Raw genomic sequence first — 15332 nt, forward strand, 5'->3', positions numbered from 1 at the left:
GTAACAACACTTCTAGAGAAGCCAAGCTGTTCAATAATTGTACAACTCCTTCCTTAACAGGCAAAGTTTTCTAACCTTGGAACATCATCCCAATATCACAAATCAAAGGTTTTTAATTTCTTTCTATCAGTATCATACCACCCCACTGCAAATGACAGTGATCAATTTGTGATTATCTGTTCTCCTAAATGTGTGGTCTGCACACTTCACTGCAGCACACATGTGTAATGTTCTCCATACAAAAGATTTCAAGTCACATCTGGGGTATAAAACACATCTGTTTAAAACCTAACCTACTTTAAAAATCTTCTTTGAGAGGAAGTGACAAAAGAAAAGGACTTGACCCTTTCCTACTTAGAATAATTATTACATACTGCATTTAAGCAGTTCAATGAAAAAGATATAGATTTTACAGTTGTTGAACAAATCATTTATAAATATTGTTTTTTGCATTTTTTTCACAGACAACAGAAAATCAATGAAATCCATGTTTGATTCTCGTTTCAACTGTATGAAGAATTTTTTTGTTAAATCACCTTTAAAACAACAATGCTCTGTATAAATTTGACTTAAGAGAAATACAATACTACCATCAGAGCAATTTATCTGAAATTCAATATTGCATCATTTGCACAGTGTCCTTGTTCTAGCTTTAGATTCTCTCCCTGCTGCCAGTTTTCATTAGATTGTCACTTTGGGAATTTATGGAAGAAAGGACATAAAATTAGATGAATTATGCAGAACGTGGATGCTTCTTTCAGTAATAAGTTATTTGGTTTTTGAACAAAAGAAGAGACAGTAATTATGGTGTACAATAGGCCGCGTTATTACCCTAGTGCCTGTAGATCTTTCATAAATCAATGTATCAATTTTGTTTTATATTACAACTTTAAATACATGCTCCTATTGATTGCATTGTGATCAATGAAAACTCAAATTTTGTCAATAATTTTTCGAGAATGCCTGTGTAATCATATCTTATAAGAAGATGTGTTAGCATGTCAGCCCAAGTCATTGTATTATACTTGTCAACGGGCAGAACTAATGTCAGATTACACGGCCAAATCAATAGCACAGCCTGGGAAAGAAAGATTTAACCAGGAAAAAACAAGCTTTTCAAACAATGAAAGTATGATGAACATAGCCTTAGTGTCATTTTCAACCATTTACTGTCCTTATTTTAAGAAAATACCAATAAATTGTCATTATGTAGCTGTCCTGAAGAGATTTAATGACAGTTTCACTTTCTTTTGTCAATAGAACAAATATATAATAAGGACAGAATATTGACTATTTAGTTCATGTCAATAAGTGACATGTAACTCAACCCAGTCATTTGAGGACAAATATGTTTTTGTGCATCTCTGCCATTCCTTCTCTTACTGCAGATTTGTTGTAACTTTAATTACTGTGTTTCCACCTGACTGGTCATGTGATATGCTGTGGAACTCACTGTGAAAAGACAGGCTGTCGTATTGATAAAGAGACCATTTCTCTCCATTCACACATTACCAACGATTGGGTGATAATGTTTTATATTTTGTTCAATGGGAAACATGTTTAATTAGAAACATTTATTCTGCTTGGTCAGCCGAGAACCAGACTGACTCACGGTGGTGTTCAATAACTCCCTATCACAAAATCTTTCTGCATAAAAGTGAAAACATTGGCCTCCAAGTTTTAGTCAATAAGTACAATATGATCAAAATCAACCCTAAGCTCATTTTTCTTCTTTTTATGTATTGACTTAAAATCCTTAAGCAGTTGTAACCTTATAAATCGCCAAGTTGAATCAATAGCTTTATAATATAGGATAAAAGAAAATTATAGTTAAATAAATTATCTTAAATAGATTTTTCATAACAAAGAACTCAGTAACATGGGAATAGTGTTTTACGGTTTTGTGTTTGGCAATGCTAACTAATTCAGATTACTTTGTTAAATATGTACCGGTAATGTTTAAAATTCTTTCCACCTAAATATTGGCATTTTTAAATTCTGTTTTCTTTGTGAATTTGCAAACATGAAATCTTTTCTTATGTGCAAATATAGGATATACTATTGATTCATTGTATACAATGCATTGCCTAGCCTTTATCTCAGCACTGACCAGATCCCTAATCCTATTTACTTTACAGATCCCCTTATCTCAATCCAATAAACAATGTTTAATTATAAGGCCGACCCACATAAATATTCAAGGATCTTTAAAAATAGGATGTTTTCACAAAAGATCTCAACTTTCCCTTGATGAAAAGCTCAATTAACATTATAAGTGTATGACTAATATAGACTTATAATAAAGTCTTTCCTCCCCTGGTACACAAGTCTATTGAGGCATTACACTGATAGGATCTTATTGACAGGACTTCCCTCTCAAAACCACCAGAATAATCTCCTCGGACATGCCACATTAACATTGAAAAGGGAACAAAATGACGATTTTCCCATTCCATGTACTGAATCCTACCTGATTGATAAATCATATGAAAGTGCAAATGACTGTTACGGTACATTTATATAGTTATGTACTTGTATGGAAAAGAAATAAGTCTGATTCAAAGTTGTCTGTATAGAAACCAGGACATAATGATTTAATTTGACAAGGAAGATTGAAAATTCAGAATTTCAAAATTCCATTTAATTTCAATGTTTCATGTCTGTCTTTATTACTGAAAGAAATTCACTATTCAACAAAATTAATACTTTCCTTATCAGGAAAAAAGAAAACCACCAAATAAAGTCTAAAGAAGTCCAATGAAATAGCAAAATACCTGAATATTTAATCCAAATTTGATCAGACAAGCACATACAATGTAAATGTTCTACCAAATATAACTTTTACACTGTATGTTGACATAAAGATTCTTTTGGATAAATTATAGGGGTTGGTCTAGGATTTTTTTTAAATGGGGGAGGGGATAGAGAAAACTAAAGATACCTATAAGTGGAACAAAGCAAAACATTTTTGGGGGATAATTTAATGCTTATCAAATCAACAAAAATGTTCAGCAAAGAAAGTGAACATCATCTATACCCATACCCTGGATCCACCACTGAGTAGTGTTGGGTTGCTGTCTAATTGATTTAAGTCTACATCTCTTATTTGACAAGCCAATATCAGTCTGAGAATATGAAGGACAACAATGACTTAACAACACATTTTCCACATAATAAAATATGAACTAATTATCATCCTCTCCAATTTCTTAATTACTTTGTCCTTTATGTGAGTTGGTAAAGATAATAGATTTCTTTGTGTTTTACAAGAACAAAATTAAACATGGCAGGATACAGTTTAAGATAGGCATCTTTTTGTCTACCTTCAAGATTATTTTGGGTGACACACTAAGTATACTTTAAAAAAAATAAAAATTGAAGATTTGTGTTTGTACACATGGAGAAAATCATGTTTACAAGAACAAAGGTGCAAGCAGAACTAATTGTTGAACATTAATAATAAAATTGTGAAGGCAAACTGATGGCATTACACTCCGACTCTGAAGAAGGGTAAGAAAGGTGCTTCATTGGATATATCTCACCTACATTCATCTCATAATCCCTGTACCAAAGTTTTAAGAAGAATTTTTAAGTACTTTAAAATATATTTCACCCAACTATTTTTTCTATATGTATTTACAGTACATGTAGCTTGCTCATTTAAATACCATACATAAGGTTAAGTTATGTGACTGTACATTTATATCAAATTTCACAAATAATTGTTTTTTTATAAATAAATCACGACCAACAAAATAAATTCAGGAAATAGACGCTTGTTGAAAAAGAAGTCCATCTGTACTTTTGTAAACCATTTACAGTAAATATCTGTAAAACCAAGGTAATTAAACTTAAAGTTGTGTGGGTTGTAAGAGGTGTTTTACTATTAACATTTCGGCAACATCAATTAATGTATATAATAATGCAATTAATATGGAGGATAGGGATAAATTTAAAACATAATTCAGAAGTTGCATGTCTATAACATTTTCCCCAGTGAAACATGACTTCCATTAAAAAGGTTACCTATACTTATATTTTATGTAACATTGAAGTCTAATTATAATTGAACCTTATTGACATAATAGGTCACACAGTTTTATAAATTCATTAATTTTATAATAAGAAACCAAAAGTCAACCTTAATTACCCTTACATGTAGCATTATCTGTATACAATAAAGATATATTGTATGATTGCCAATGAGACAACTATCCACCAGGGACTAATTATAAATGACGGGGGGGGAGGGGGGGGTTTGGGGGGGGTGTAAGCAATGTTAGCAGAACCAACAAGAATGAAAGGTAGTTCAGAACTGATGATCTTTCAAAAATAACATAACTATGCAATGATTCTCTCACATCTTTTCAAACTACATTTTGTACCATGATTTAACTATGAAGTTTTTGAATACTGTAAATTCAGAAATTATTTCATTCATTTATTATTGCCATTTTGTCATTTTAGACTTAAATGTGATTTGAATTTTTCACGATATTGAGAAAAATCCGATCTAATTCACATAAAAAAAATCAAAATGCAAGTTTAAATTATTGCAATTACAACTCATTTTTTGCAATAATATAAACATCACAATAATTTGTGAATTTCCAGTACATGTATTTGAAACAAATAAAAGATGAATTTACCTGGAAGAAGATTGATTTCCGATTTAGCACATAAAATTTTGTCAGCAATATTTTGAGCAGTTGGAAGCACATCAGTGTGATGTTCTGATATTAAATACTGTGCAAACTTTTGGAGTTGTTCTCGGCTCATTTGTAACAATGTTTCTGAAAAAGAAATAAACAAACGTTGATCAATTAAAATTCTCTTGTCATGAAACCTCAACTCTAATATTTATTTCTGAACTCTAATTACTTTAAAGTTGTTGTAATTGTAAAATTTTTCTTTGAATTTGGTAGTTCTCAGTATTTCTGTTCATAATTGTTACAGAATCATCCCCCCCCCCCTTTTCTACACTGCTATTAAGGCTCACCTGATATTGGCACACGAAGCTCTACACTCTCTGCACGGCGTATTCTGTATAAAGACAAGGCAACAACATGCTGGCACCAAAATATGTCTTTGTTTCCACAACCACATTTTACTGAAGTTATTTTACACCTGCAACAGATTTTTGAGTTTTATAATTCTTGTTGGTGTTCAGGATAATTTGCAGAATAAAACTAAATGTGTACATACATACTCATAAAGCCCAGATTATCTGGATCTTTTATATGCACAAGACACAGTATTCCTAACATCAACTGCTAAACAATGCATAAAAGTGAGGCAATAACATTAACTTTATAGACCCAGGGCCATTTTAAGCTTGAAATCTTGTACAAACACCTGTTTATGGTTAACAGTACATGTATTAGACCTCTAGATGATTTTTGTAATTTATGTCATTAAATGGCTGTCTCCAATAGTCTTATCCAAAAAGGGGAGTGTAGAGGGTTTACTTCAATTTTCATTAGCAAATAAAAATAAAATCTCACAATTTATATAATAAATTTTAGCATAAAATTGTCAAAAAAATTGTGTAAAAACTGCCAATGGTCTAATTGTCAAATAAACCCTATCTACAATATGCTCCTAAAATTGGATCTGAAAAATGTTATTCTTTATAGAAAAATAGTTTACTCAGATGTTAGAGAAAAAACCCTAAGCTTGAGTCCAAGGCTCATGTTTTTTCTGCGTCTTATGAAATTGTACGGAAGGGATTGTTGGACATGGTAATGTACAACAGGACAATGATCTTTATATATCATAATTTACGTAGATATGTACTTCATTCCATTTCCTGATTACAAACTCAAGAATGAAATCAACATTTTACAGCTTAATGTTAAACACCAGATAACCTGCCTAAAAAGGATGGGGTTAATAAGGTCATGTGTACCCGTATTTTATACTAATATTTGAAAAATATGTGCAAAATGAAATAAATTCTCACTGTTTACATGATATTTTAGCAACAACAAAAAAACGTCCAAAATATTACAATGATCTAGTTGACATATGCAAAACATATACCATGATATTCCTTTGTATCAGAAAACTTTTTTATGGAAAACTAATTCACCCAGATGTTCTAGAAAAAGCCGTATCTTTTCTGTACCTTGACATATTATACTGCTGGACATCATATATAAATGGCAATGTTTAATAGGACAATGATCTTTATCTATCATAATTTACGTAGATATGTACTTCATTTGATTTCCTGATTACAAACTCAAGAATGAAATCAACATTTTACAGGACATCAACTTCATGTTAAACATCAGATAACTTGCCTAGAACGGATGGGGTGGGGTTATGGTCAAGTGTATCCTTATTTACTGATATTCCATATGTCATAAAGTGGAAATACTCAATCTTATTATATTCATATTTGATATTCAAACTTATTCTACAATTATTACTTATAAAATACTTGAACAATGCTTAGTCCAATAATGAAATGCTCATAGTACATGTACATTATAGGATCAATTTGGCTCACAATTTCTCATCTTAGCACGTTTATACTGTAGGAAGAAATGACAAAACCTAGTAAATACAAATTTGGTTAGAGAGATTCAATTTTATTTTAAATTGTGAGGTCTGCGGCCATTTTTTTTTATTAAACTGAAATGGTTTAATTCTGACTAAATTTAATTCAAAGCTAGTTCAAATGGTAGTAATTGTAAAATGAAAAAACATAGCATGCACATGTTTAAAGCCTTAAAGCCTAACACTTAATTCATCCAAATGAGACCAAGACACAAGTTTGTGTGCCCTACACTTTAATGTGTAATTCCACACACAAAGTCACCAAAAGGCAATGTTTACTTTCATAGTTCGAACTCAAGTGAGGACATTAGTTCATCAAGCTTTCAAAAGATATTAGCTTGCTTCAAGATTATTCAAGTATTAGAATGGAGAATCCATATTTGAGAAGACCTAAAGGGATGAATTATTGAAAGGCTGACACACTGATGCAATTTAAGCCTTGCTGGCATGATACAGTGATTTCACATAAAGGAGATACCTGGCAAATCATTATTTACAAATAACACAATGTTATCATGTTTATTGTGATTGGCAGCTATTGTTTATACTCAAAATTTTCTGCATTATATTATATTGCATTATATACATCAGTGAGTGTAAGCTGTAAAGTATTAGAAAAGATCTCAAACATATAATGTTCGCCAAGATCGACCGGCCCATTTGCTGGAAAATTACAGTTGAGTGCAGTGATATAAAGACGGTTTCCACCAATCAATCTAATAAACCTTCATTACAGATTCCGTGAATCTATTTTCCTTGAGGTCTGTCAACTTGGACTGGATATCCAATTATTTCCCCCGACAGCCATGAAGTCAGTATAATGACTGATCAATAGGAAATGTAAGATTTATATAATCTGGTCTGTATAGACCAGTGTTTGTTCCCGATCATTGTGTACACAAAATTCAAATGACAAGTGCCTCTGTGACATTGATCAAAATCCTACGCAGCCTGGAGATAAACATCTTAGTCACTGACAAAATCAAAATCAGACTTTTGAGTTGATCGATGTTATTTGATTTTTCCTCATGAGTTTGTTCACATGGGGTGCCTTAAAAAAAACAGGAAAGACTGTTGACAAGATAAAGAAAAGAAGTCAAATATTTGTTTAAGTTCTACTCCATATTTTTGACATTCAGAATTTACAATGATCTCAAAATAGAAAAGTTTTATTACAAATGCATGTATTTTACTTGAATCATTTGCATATATGTAAATAGAATAATACCATGCATTAAAATTCTGAATAAGTTACAAAATTAATGAGAAACCAGTCACTGTTTACATATTGAAGTCATTAAAAAATTATGGCTGGGATCATGAATTCTTTTCTCAAGGGTCAAACTTATTCATTGTGCTACATATTTAAATTGTATGACCTAGCTCGAATTGTAGCTTTTACTTACATTGATGAACTTTTATTAAGGATGCAATTACTATCTGCAATTCTGCATCAACTAGCAGACAAAGTAAGCTCAATGACTTACTATACAGATGTATTTCTTAATACAGGTGAATATATCTCTATCTACATGTACCAAGTCAAAAGGCAACCTCAAACATACCTGCTGTATATATTTATATACTGTCATAGGGTACAGACTGTTTTGTCGAATTATTTAATAAAGGAAATAAAGACCCTTTATATAAGATACACAAAGAAGTGGTTAGAATAATATGTTGCCATAGGTTATCATTTTAATCATTTTTCTGGAATAATTTATGTTCCTTAGCATTTATCATCTTTCTAAACTTTCAGTTAAAATACCATAAAATAAATGCAAATTCATTTTTTTATTAATTTGATAGTTTTAAACATCAAGGAATTCCCCTTAGTATAAATTATTGCAACATTAAAGTATGTGTAAAGATTTATGGGTTGGTTTTACCTCAGACATACATACAAAATGTTTAGTTCTTATTTGTCTGATATGGGTTTAATTATAATATATAATGACCATTTTCTATTCTAATACAGGAAATTTATGCCTATCATCTGGTTTGAATACAAAACACAGACAAAGTGATTACATATATGTTAGATTAAAACAATGGTTTCTGAATTCTGATTTCTAAAATGTCTCAAGTAATTGATTTACACACAATACATTTATTTATAAAAAGTGTATAGTCATGTTGATTTACACACAATACATTTATTTATAAATAGTGTATAGTCATGTTGATTTCCCACTTTTAGTGTCGTGAATATTGAGTTTCACACAATACTCATTTATTTATAAATGGTGGATAATGATGTTAATTTCCCCCTTGATGTCTTAATATTGAATATATATTTGTAAATGGTACCACTTGGTAAATAATCAAAACCAATTGCACTCAATTAGATAAAATAATTCAAAAGGCACACTAGGCCAAACCTAAGTCACCAAGGGTACAAAGTAATCCTCCTTCACATATTTCTAGTGAAAAATAATTAAGACTCAAGTTGATCAAAAGTTTATAGTCTATCATAATGAAACATCCTGGCGCTTACAACACTTGAGGAACACTCACCGATCAAAGCTGATAGAAACTTTATATAGTTTGTCTGTTTCTCCTGAGAATAGTGGATTGGCTGGCTCTGTAACTGTACCACTTAAATGAAAACCTGAAAAAGTACAAGTTCAAATCTATCAAAATGTTTTAAGTTAAGATGCACATGCTTTGTAACTAAATGTGATGAATCTATAATAACAGTGCAGTTGGTATAGAACCATTAATTGGGGTTCAGTTGGAAAGCAAATTAGGAAAGTATTTCATGTTTGATACAGAATATTTCATAGATGTTATGTGTTATAAACATATATATATTTTATCTAATGTTGGTTAACAACATAAGTAGATACTCTGGTCAATATAGATAATTGTATTGACACCCTAGTTTATCCATTCAAACATTATTGATTAGAAATTCCTCAAATTTTTGTTACAATCACTTTGACCAGGTGTAGCCTGACAATGCACAGGACTCCTATAGAAATACTGGTAATTATCACAGTCCACTAAACTGTCCATGGCTACGGTAATTAACTCAATGATTTATGATAATTCCTTTAGTGGTCAAGAAATGAGTCAAATTGTTATAATAACAACTGAATGTCCACTGAGAAATTTCAAGCCACTTGTCGATCCTGTAATCTTAGTTTTATTGTCTGTTAACAATACTGTTTTTGTCACTACAAATCTCAACCAAGCCCTTTAAACTATGGGTACCATCTGCTTGGGGGTCGAAATGATTCAAAGTCCAAATATTTAACTAGAAGCACAATATTTTAAAATTTTAAAAATAAAAGAATTTAATTCAAGAAAAAAAACATTAAATAAGTAAATCAATTGCTCATCCATCACAAGTGGAATGTGTTGGGGAAATTGCAAATCACATTTATGTGATAACAAAAATGATTCAAATTGCTACAAACTACACAGCAGTTTACAATGTTACAGTATTGTGTGTGTAAAAGGTGCAACAACAATGAATGAACTATACCTATTTTGACCTTAGAAATGTCATTCACAAAACTGCAGTGTAATGAAAATAAACTTGCTTCCTTAGTTATCATTGCAATAAAACAATATATTGAAAATTATGTTGGTTGTGGAGCTATCATAAAACTTAAAAAAATAAATAAATAATCTCTTTATCATGTTAAAAGTTTCTACGTGAATTCTTTTTCAGTCGAAACCAACCCATGTTAGCTGTAGCATAAGTAATGTTTCTTATCGAAAAGTTTACTTTTTATATCTTGACATACCATACATTCACAAAATTCACTGATCTTCAATGAGTGAATGCAAGTTTAAAACTGACCTAATGGTACTAAGGGAAAGACAATGTCTACCTTTGTACCTAAATAATTTGTTTATTTTAAATTCAATATTTTTTATCTTTCCTACATGATGTTTAAAAGGCTCATTCACAGATAAATAATCTGATTTATTTTTTATTTTTACTCCTCATAGTAAAACTGTTTAATTCAGAGGCAGTGAAGGTAATCTAAGGTCAAGGGTCAGTGACCTTGATAACCAGCTGTAACCTACTGGGATATCTGCCAACACTGTGGTGCTAAGGGATATAAACATGTGAAGAATTCCATATGTCCCCTTATCTTCATGTGTTCAGCATCAAGGACCTGTCAATAATTCTCAGAGGATTAATATTATTACTGAGCCATCATTATTAATGATTACTTATCTAATTACCAGACTTAAAACGTCCTTGCCCTAAAACTCTTTGTTACAGCAATAAAATTCAAATATTTTCTGCAAAAACTCTCAGAAAAATTAAATTATCATTGAAAATGAAACACCCTTTTCTACTAAAACTGAAGAATCTAAAGACTTACTTTTAGCAAATTTGGAATTGTATACATGTATCCCTTTTCTTATGTGACCCCTATTTTTACAGGTTAAAAATATATATCATATGCATAAATGGTTAAAAAAAAAAGCTTTATGTATTGGGACTTTGAAATAGTTACAAGCAAATAATCAGATGTTTTAAGTACCTAATTATTATCACTATAGATGTATGCAACTTTTCAGAAACTTGTCAATGTACAACAACACACTACAGTCCATTCAATATCTTTTTTCATGGGGAAAAAAACTCTCAAAAGTAACTTTAGTTATCTAGCTCACTCCCATTCATTTAATTTAGATGATGATTTAAGAAGTCAAAACCTCTTGACTTTTTCAATTTCCTTTTAAAAATATAAATCCTACATTGTTATAAACTCATTGGCTCAAATATTGATATACATATATTTTCAGGAGAAAATTGTTCTTTTTAATATTAAAGTCCATGAAATTATCAATTTGGTTTATAGATCCTCAAAATTGTGTATACTAGAACAAGACACAAACCTAACCTGTAATTCATCATTATTCTAAGGCAAAACCAAAAATAAGTTAATATCTGCAGGCTTATGAAAGGTTGTTTTTGAAATATAATGGTATATTTCCTTTTGACCGAAATGACCTGATTACTTTGTCGAAAGGCACATTAAACACCCTTTACCATTCAGGCATTGTATTCATAAAGTAAAGTCTTAAGATTTAAAAGAATGGCCACATACAATGTTCATGATGTAAGACTGATTTTTTTCTAAACATTTTGTGAGAGATTGATGTTGACCTTTTAAAAAATGTATGTAATGTGTTTTGTGGAAAAACAACTGACTGAAAAAGTCGGCAACCAGGTCAGATAAAATAGTTACAAAGATTTTAGGATAAATCTAAGATAGACATTTATATGCATCACATTTATTAATAAATGGATCATGCATCTGTCTTTGAAGACATAAGCCTCAGGCCTTATTGGTGTACTCATTTTATATAGCACAAAAAGTTTAATAACCAACATGTAACAGATCTCTTTTAAACTATGGACTTACAGGTATTCATTCAATATTGTCATTAATGAAGCTATTTCCCCAAAAAAAATCAATCAAAAAAGCATCACTGCTCAATGTAATAAAATGTTTGTCAATAGAGATTATGCTGATGTCTACATGTATATGCACATAGATTAAACGCTTGATCTACTAGAAAAACATAAAAGAGAAAAATCTAGATATGTCACCATGTCTGTTTTATGCAACTCAAGTCATAAACTCCACTCTGCATTTTTTTTTACAAAAATAATCTCCAATCATTAAATCCTTTTTTTACACATGGTTTAATTTTTAACATACAATGTACACATGTAGCATGATATCCATCCTTCAATGAAATTAATGACAATCAAAATGGACATCCAGTAGAGCTGGTTATATAGATATTGTAAAAAGTCAGTACTATTGAATCAGGAAAGTGAAACGAAATGTGATTGACAACGAAACGTATGGAGAAAATAAAAAAAACACTATCACTTATAAAAATTAATGGTCAACTCATTGGAGACTAGCTGTCTACTTTGTCCCACCACAAATGTCCAGCTGGTCACACCTTTCTAGTCAATTTACTCAAGTAACTTTTGAAAAATGACCAATTCACTTTAGTTATAATTCCATCTATTGTTGACCAGAACAAACATGGAAAGGTTAAGGCCTTTTGTCATTGAGCCCAATAAAGATTTTCTGTATATAATAAAATATGGGTTTAATTGAGATTTGGCTTTGTCATTAGCCTAGCGGAATACCTGTGGTATTATCAATAGCATTAATGATTAAATGTATGCAAAACCTGGCACATGACAAAAACTTGTGCCTTAAGGAAAGTAATTCTTTAAGAACTGTGATGTAGTGTAGTCTGATTTATTAGAATATAAATCAATCTACAAAAAAGTGGTCTACATGTACACATTGGCCTACACAATAAAAATTCAATGAGTAATCTCCCATTACACTTGTTCGATTAAATTCCAGTGGCAAACTTTTTGAGAAAATTGTATTTATTGTAAAACTTGCTTAACTTCTCAGTCAGAAAAAGTGCAAGTATTTCATGCATATATTCAGAAGAACACACAAGGACATGTAGTCTAAATGCACGTCTAAGGAGAAAATAAACAACTAGACAACAATGGACTTGGTCAATGTCAATCTTTTATCAAAACATTTAAACATGCATGTTTATGAATATATGTATATGTTGGTTTAAAATCTGTTAAAGAAATAATACAATGCATGACTTTTTAATAAAGGATACATTTTTTAAATAGCTGTTTGTAATAAATATATATTTACAAAAATGTAAGAGTCTAAATTGAAAACTATGTTCAAACCTATATATGATTGCCTTGGATAAATGTACATACATGTACAAGTTAGAATTCAAAAGGTACTTGATCTGTTGGATAAAATTTTAAGACCAATCCAAGCCACTTTTCAAAAGTTAACTGTCAATGTGTGTTGATCAATTATTTTATTTATATATATAATATTCGTATTCATGATATGTCCTAAAGATAATTGTCCCTGGAGTCTATATGCACTTGTGTAAATCATAACAGCTTAACATATCATAAATGTGTAATGGTGCAACCTTCATGTACACTGTACCTCAAGGTCATAGTAGTTGATATTTATTAAGACTGTATGAATCCTGGAGGAATATATAGAACCACATTTATTGGGATGTTGACATATTTTGAATGATTTGTTTTCATTTATGAATAATGATGACCACATAGAACACCAAAGATCAATCTCTAGATTTTGTCCCTGAAGTCATACTAATTATGTCCAGTTGGACCTAGAGACATGGTTAATGTCCCCAACTCACTTCCTATAAAACTGTAAAAGAGTAATCAACTTTTAGCTGCAGGATAGCTTCTGTCATAAGATCAGTTATAAGTTTTGAAGGCATGCACTAAAAGTAATATTTATAGCCAAATTTTGGACCAGAAAATCAATTTAATAGATCTTAACTGTAAAATCAATTTGATTTCACAAAATTAACAAGGAAATAGCATGAAAACCTGTTCAGTTGCAACATACGTGCTAATTAACAGGCTCTCTTCTTTGAACATGACAAATGGTTATATTATTTAAAGCAGGATTTCGACTCTCACCAGGTTTCCTTCTAATGAAGAAACCAGACCATTAGCACTTGATTCAATATTCAATGGTAAAGTCTTATAGGGATTATGACTCCAGGGGCAATTCTGTTTCAAAATCAATACCATATATCCTTTGAATAAAGCCTGCAGATTAATTGGGTTACCAATCAGAGGTGATAATGTGATGATCAATAAACTGATTATTGGATTGTCACAAACAATGGCAGACAAAATTACATGGCATACATTACACAAATAATTATATAATAATGGGGAACAAAGAAAAAATCTATTATCTTCAAAGACATGATGTTGGATAATTTCATTATCTATTCTATTTATAAGTCTGAATGATAAATAAATAAAAACTTTAGAACATTGTTTTCAAATTCCTGTGTGAACAGTCAAGTATTGCTATTGATAGTGTTGTGAAACGGTTGACGAATCAATAGTGTCATGGACTTTACAAGTTTTATCTGTTTCAGGACAGTCAGTAAAAACTTATCTATTGCGTGTATTAGCTATTAAAAAATATTTTGTTACTATTCAATATGAGTTAATTACATCAAAAACACTTTGCCGGCATGCATGACATACTCGCACTGACATACCCTCATAAAAAGTCAGAGGTGTGGTGAAACTTACCAATTTGTAAAACATTGTCAACAGCACCGTTTTCAAGAAGCTTTACTCCCAAGTGAAAGGGAAGTTTCTGGTTATCTAAACCATCTTTCGAACAAACAGCAAACGATGAGTACATACATATATCTCGTTCGTTACGCGGAAATGACCAAAACACAATTCGACTTTGAACAGGCTCTGGAATTCGGTCAAATCTCTGTTCTACCGTTTGAAACGGTATGTTTTCGGCCACAATTTTTGCACAAATGTCAAGAAGGCTCTCCACTTTACACAACTGTCCATTTTTGGAATTGTTAGATCCTGAATTCTTAGCATTATTATCTTTCCAATTCGAGGAGAAACCCATGCACAACCGTTTCGTTGCTGCCATGAGGAAACATCTGATAACACGATAGACGACAGTACGCATGCGTGTGGGAGGGTTACGCTTGCGTATCTTTTACTATCACTTTTAATGTGCATATCCGGGGCTCACGTGATAACCTATGGGATAGTAATTATTCTTGAATGAAATGTCAACAGGCCCTGCATTCTGTATAGGGAAAAAGGTAAACAATCAATGAAAAACATGTGATAATCTTGAATAAAGATTGAATTATATCAAATAAATTGAAGAAAAATAAGT

At 31.0% G+C, this 15332-nt stretch overlaps 1 protein-coding gene across 1 annotated transcript in view; it reads right to left on the minus strand.

The window, feature by feature from the left end:
* Positions 1 to 15118, minus strand: part of LOC134694731 (zinc finger SWIM domain-containing protein 6-like) — a 29720-nt gene extending 14602 nt beyond the window's left edge. The window contains exons 1-4 of the mRNA XM_063555781.1: positions 14711 to 15118; positions 9082 to 9175; positions 5000 to 5127; positions 4650 to 4793 (exon numbers count right to left, since the gene is read on the minus strand). Of these exons, the coding sequence (XP_063411851.1) occupies positions 4650 to 4793; positions 5000 to 5127; positions 9082 to 9175; positions 14711 to 15116 (772 nt within the window). The 5' untranslated portion in view covers positions 15117 to 15118. The remainder of the gene's footprint in view (positions 1 to 4649; positions 4794 to 4999; positions 5128 to 9081; positions 9176 to 14710) is intronic.
* Positions 15119 to 15332: the final 214 nt, after the last annotated feature.

The sequence above is a fragment of the Mytilus trossulus genome, chromosome 1 (genome assembly GCF_036588685.1).
Source record: "Mytilus trossulus isolate FHL-02 chromosome 1, PNRI_Mtr1.1.1.hap1, whole genome shotgun sequence".
NCBI classification, from domain to species: Eukaryota; Metazoa; Mollusca; class Bivalvia; order Mytilida; family Mytilidae; genus Mytilus; species Mytilus trossulus.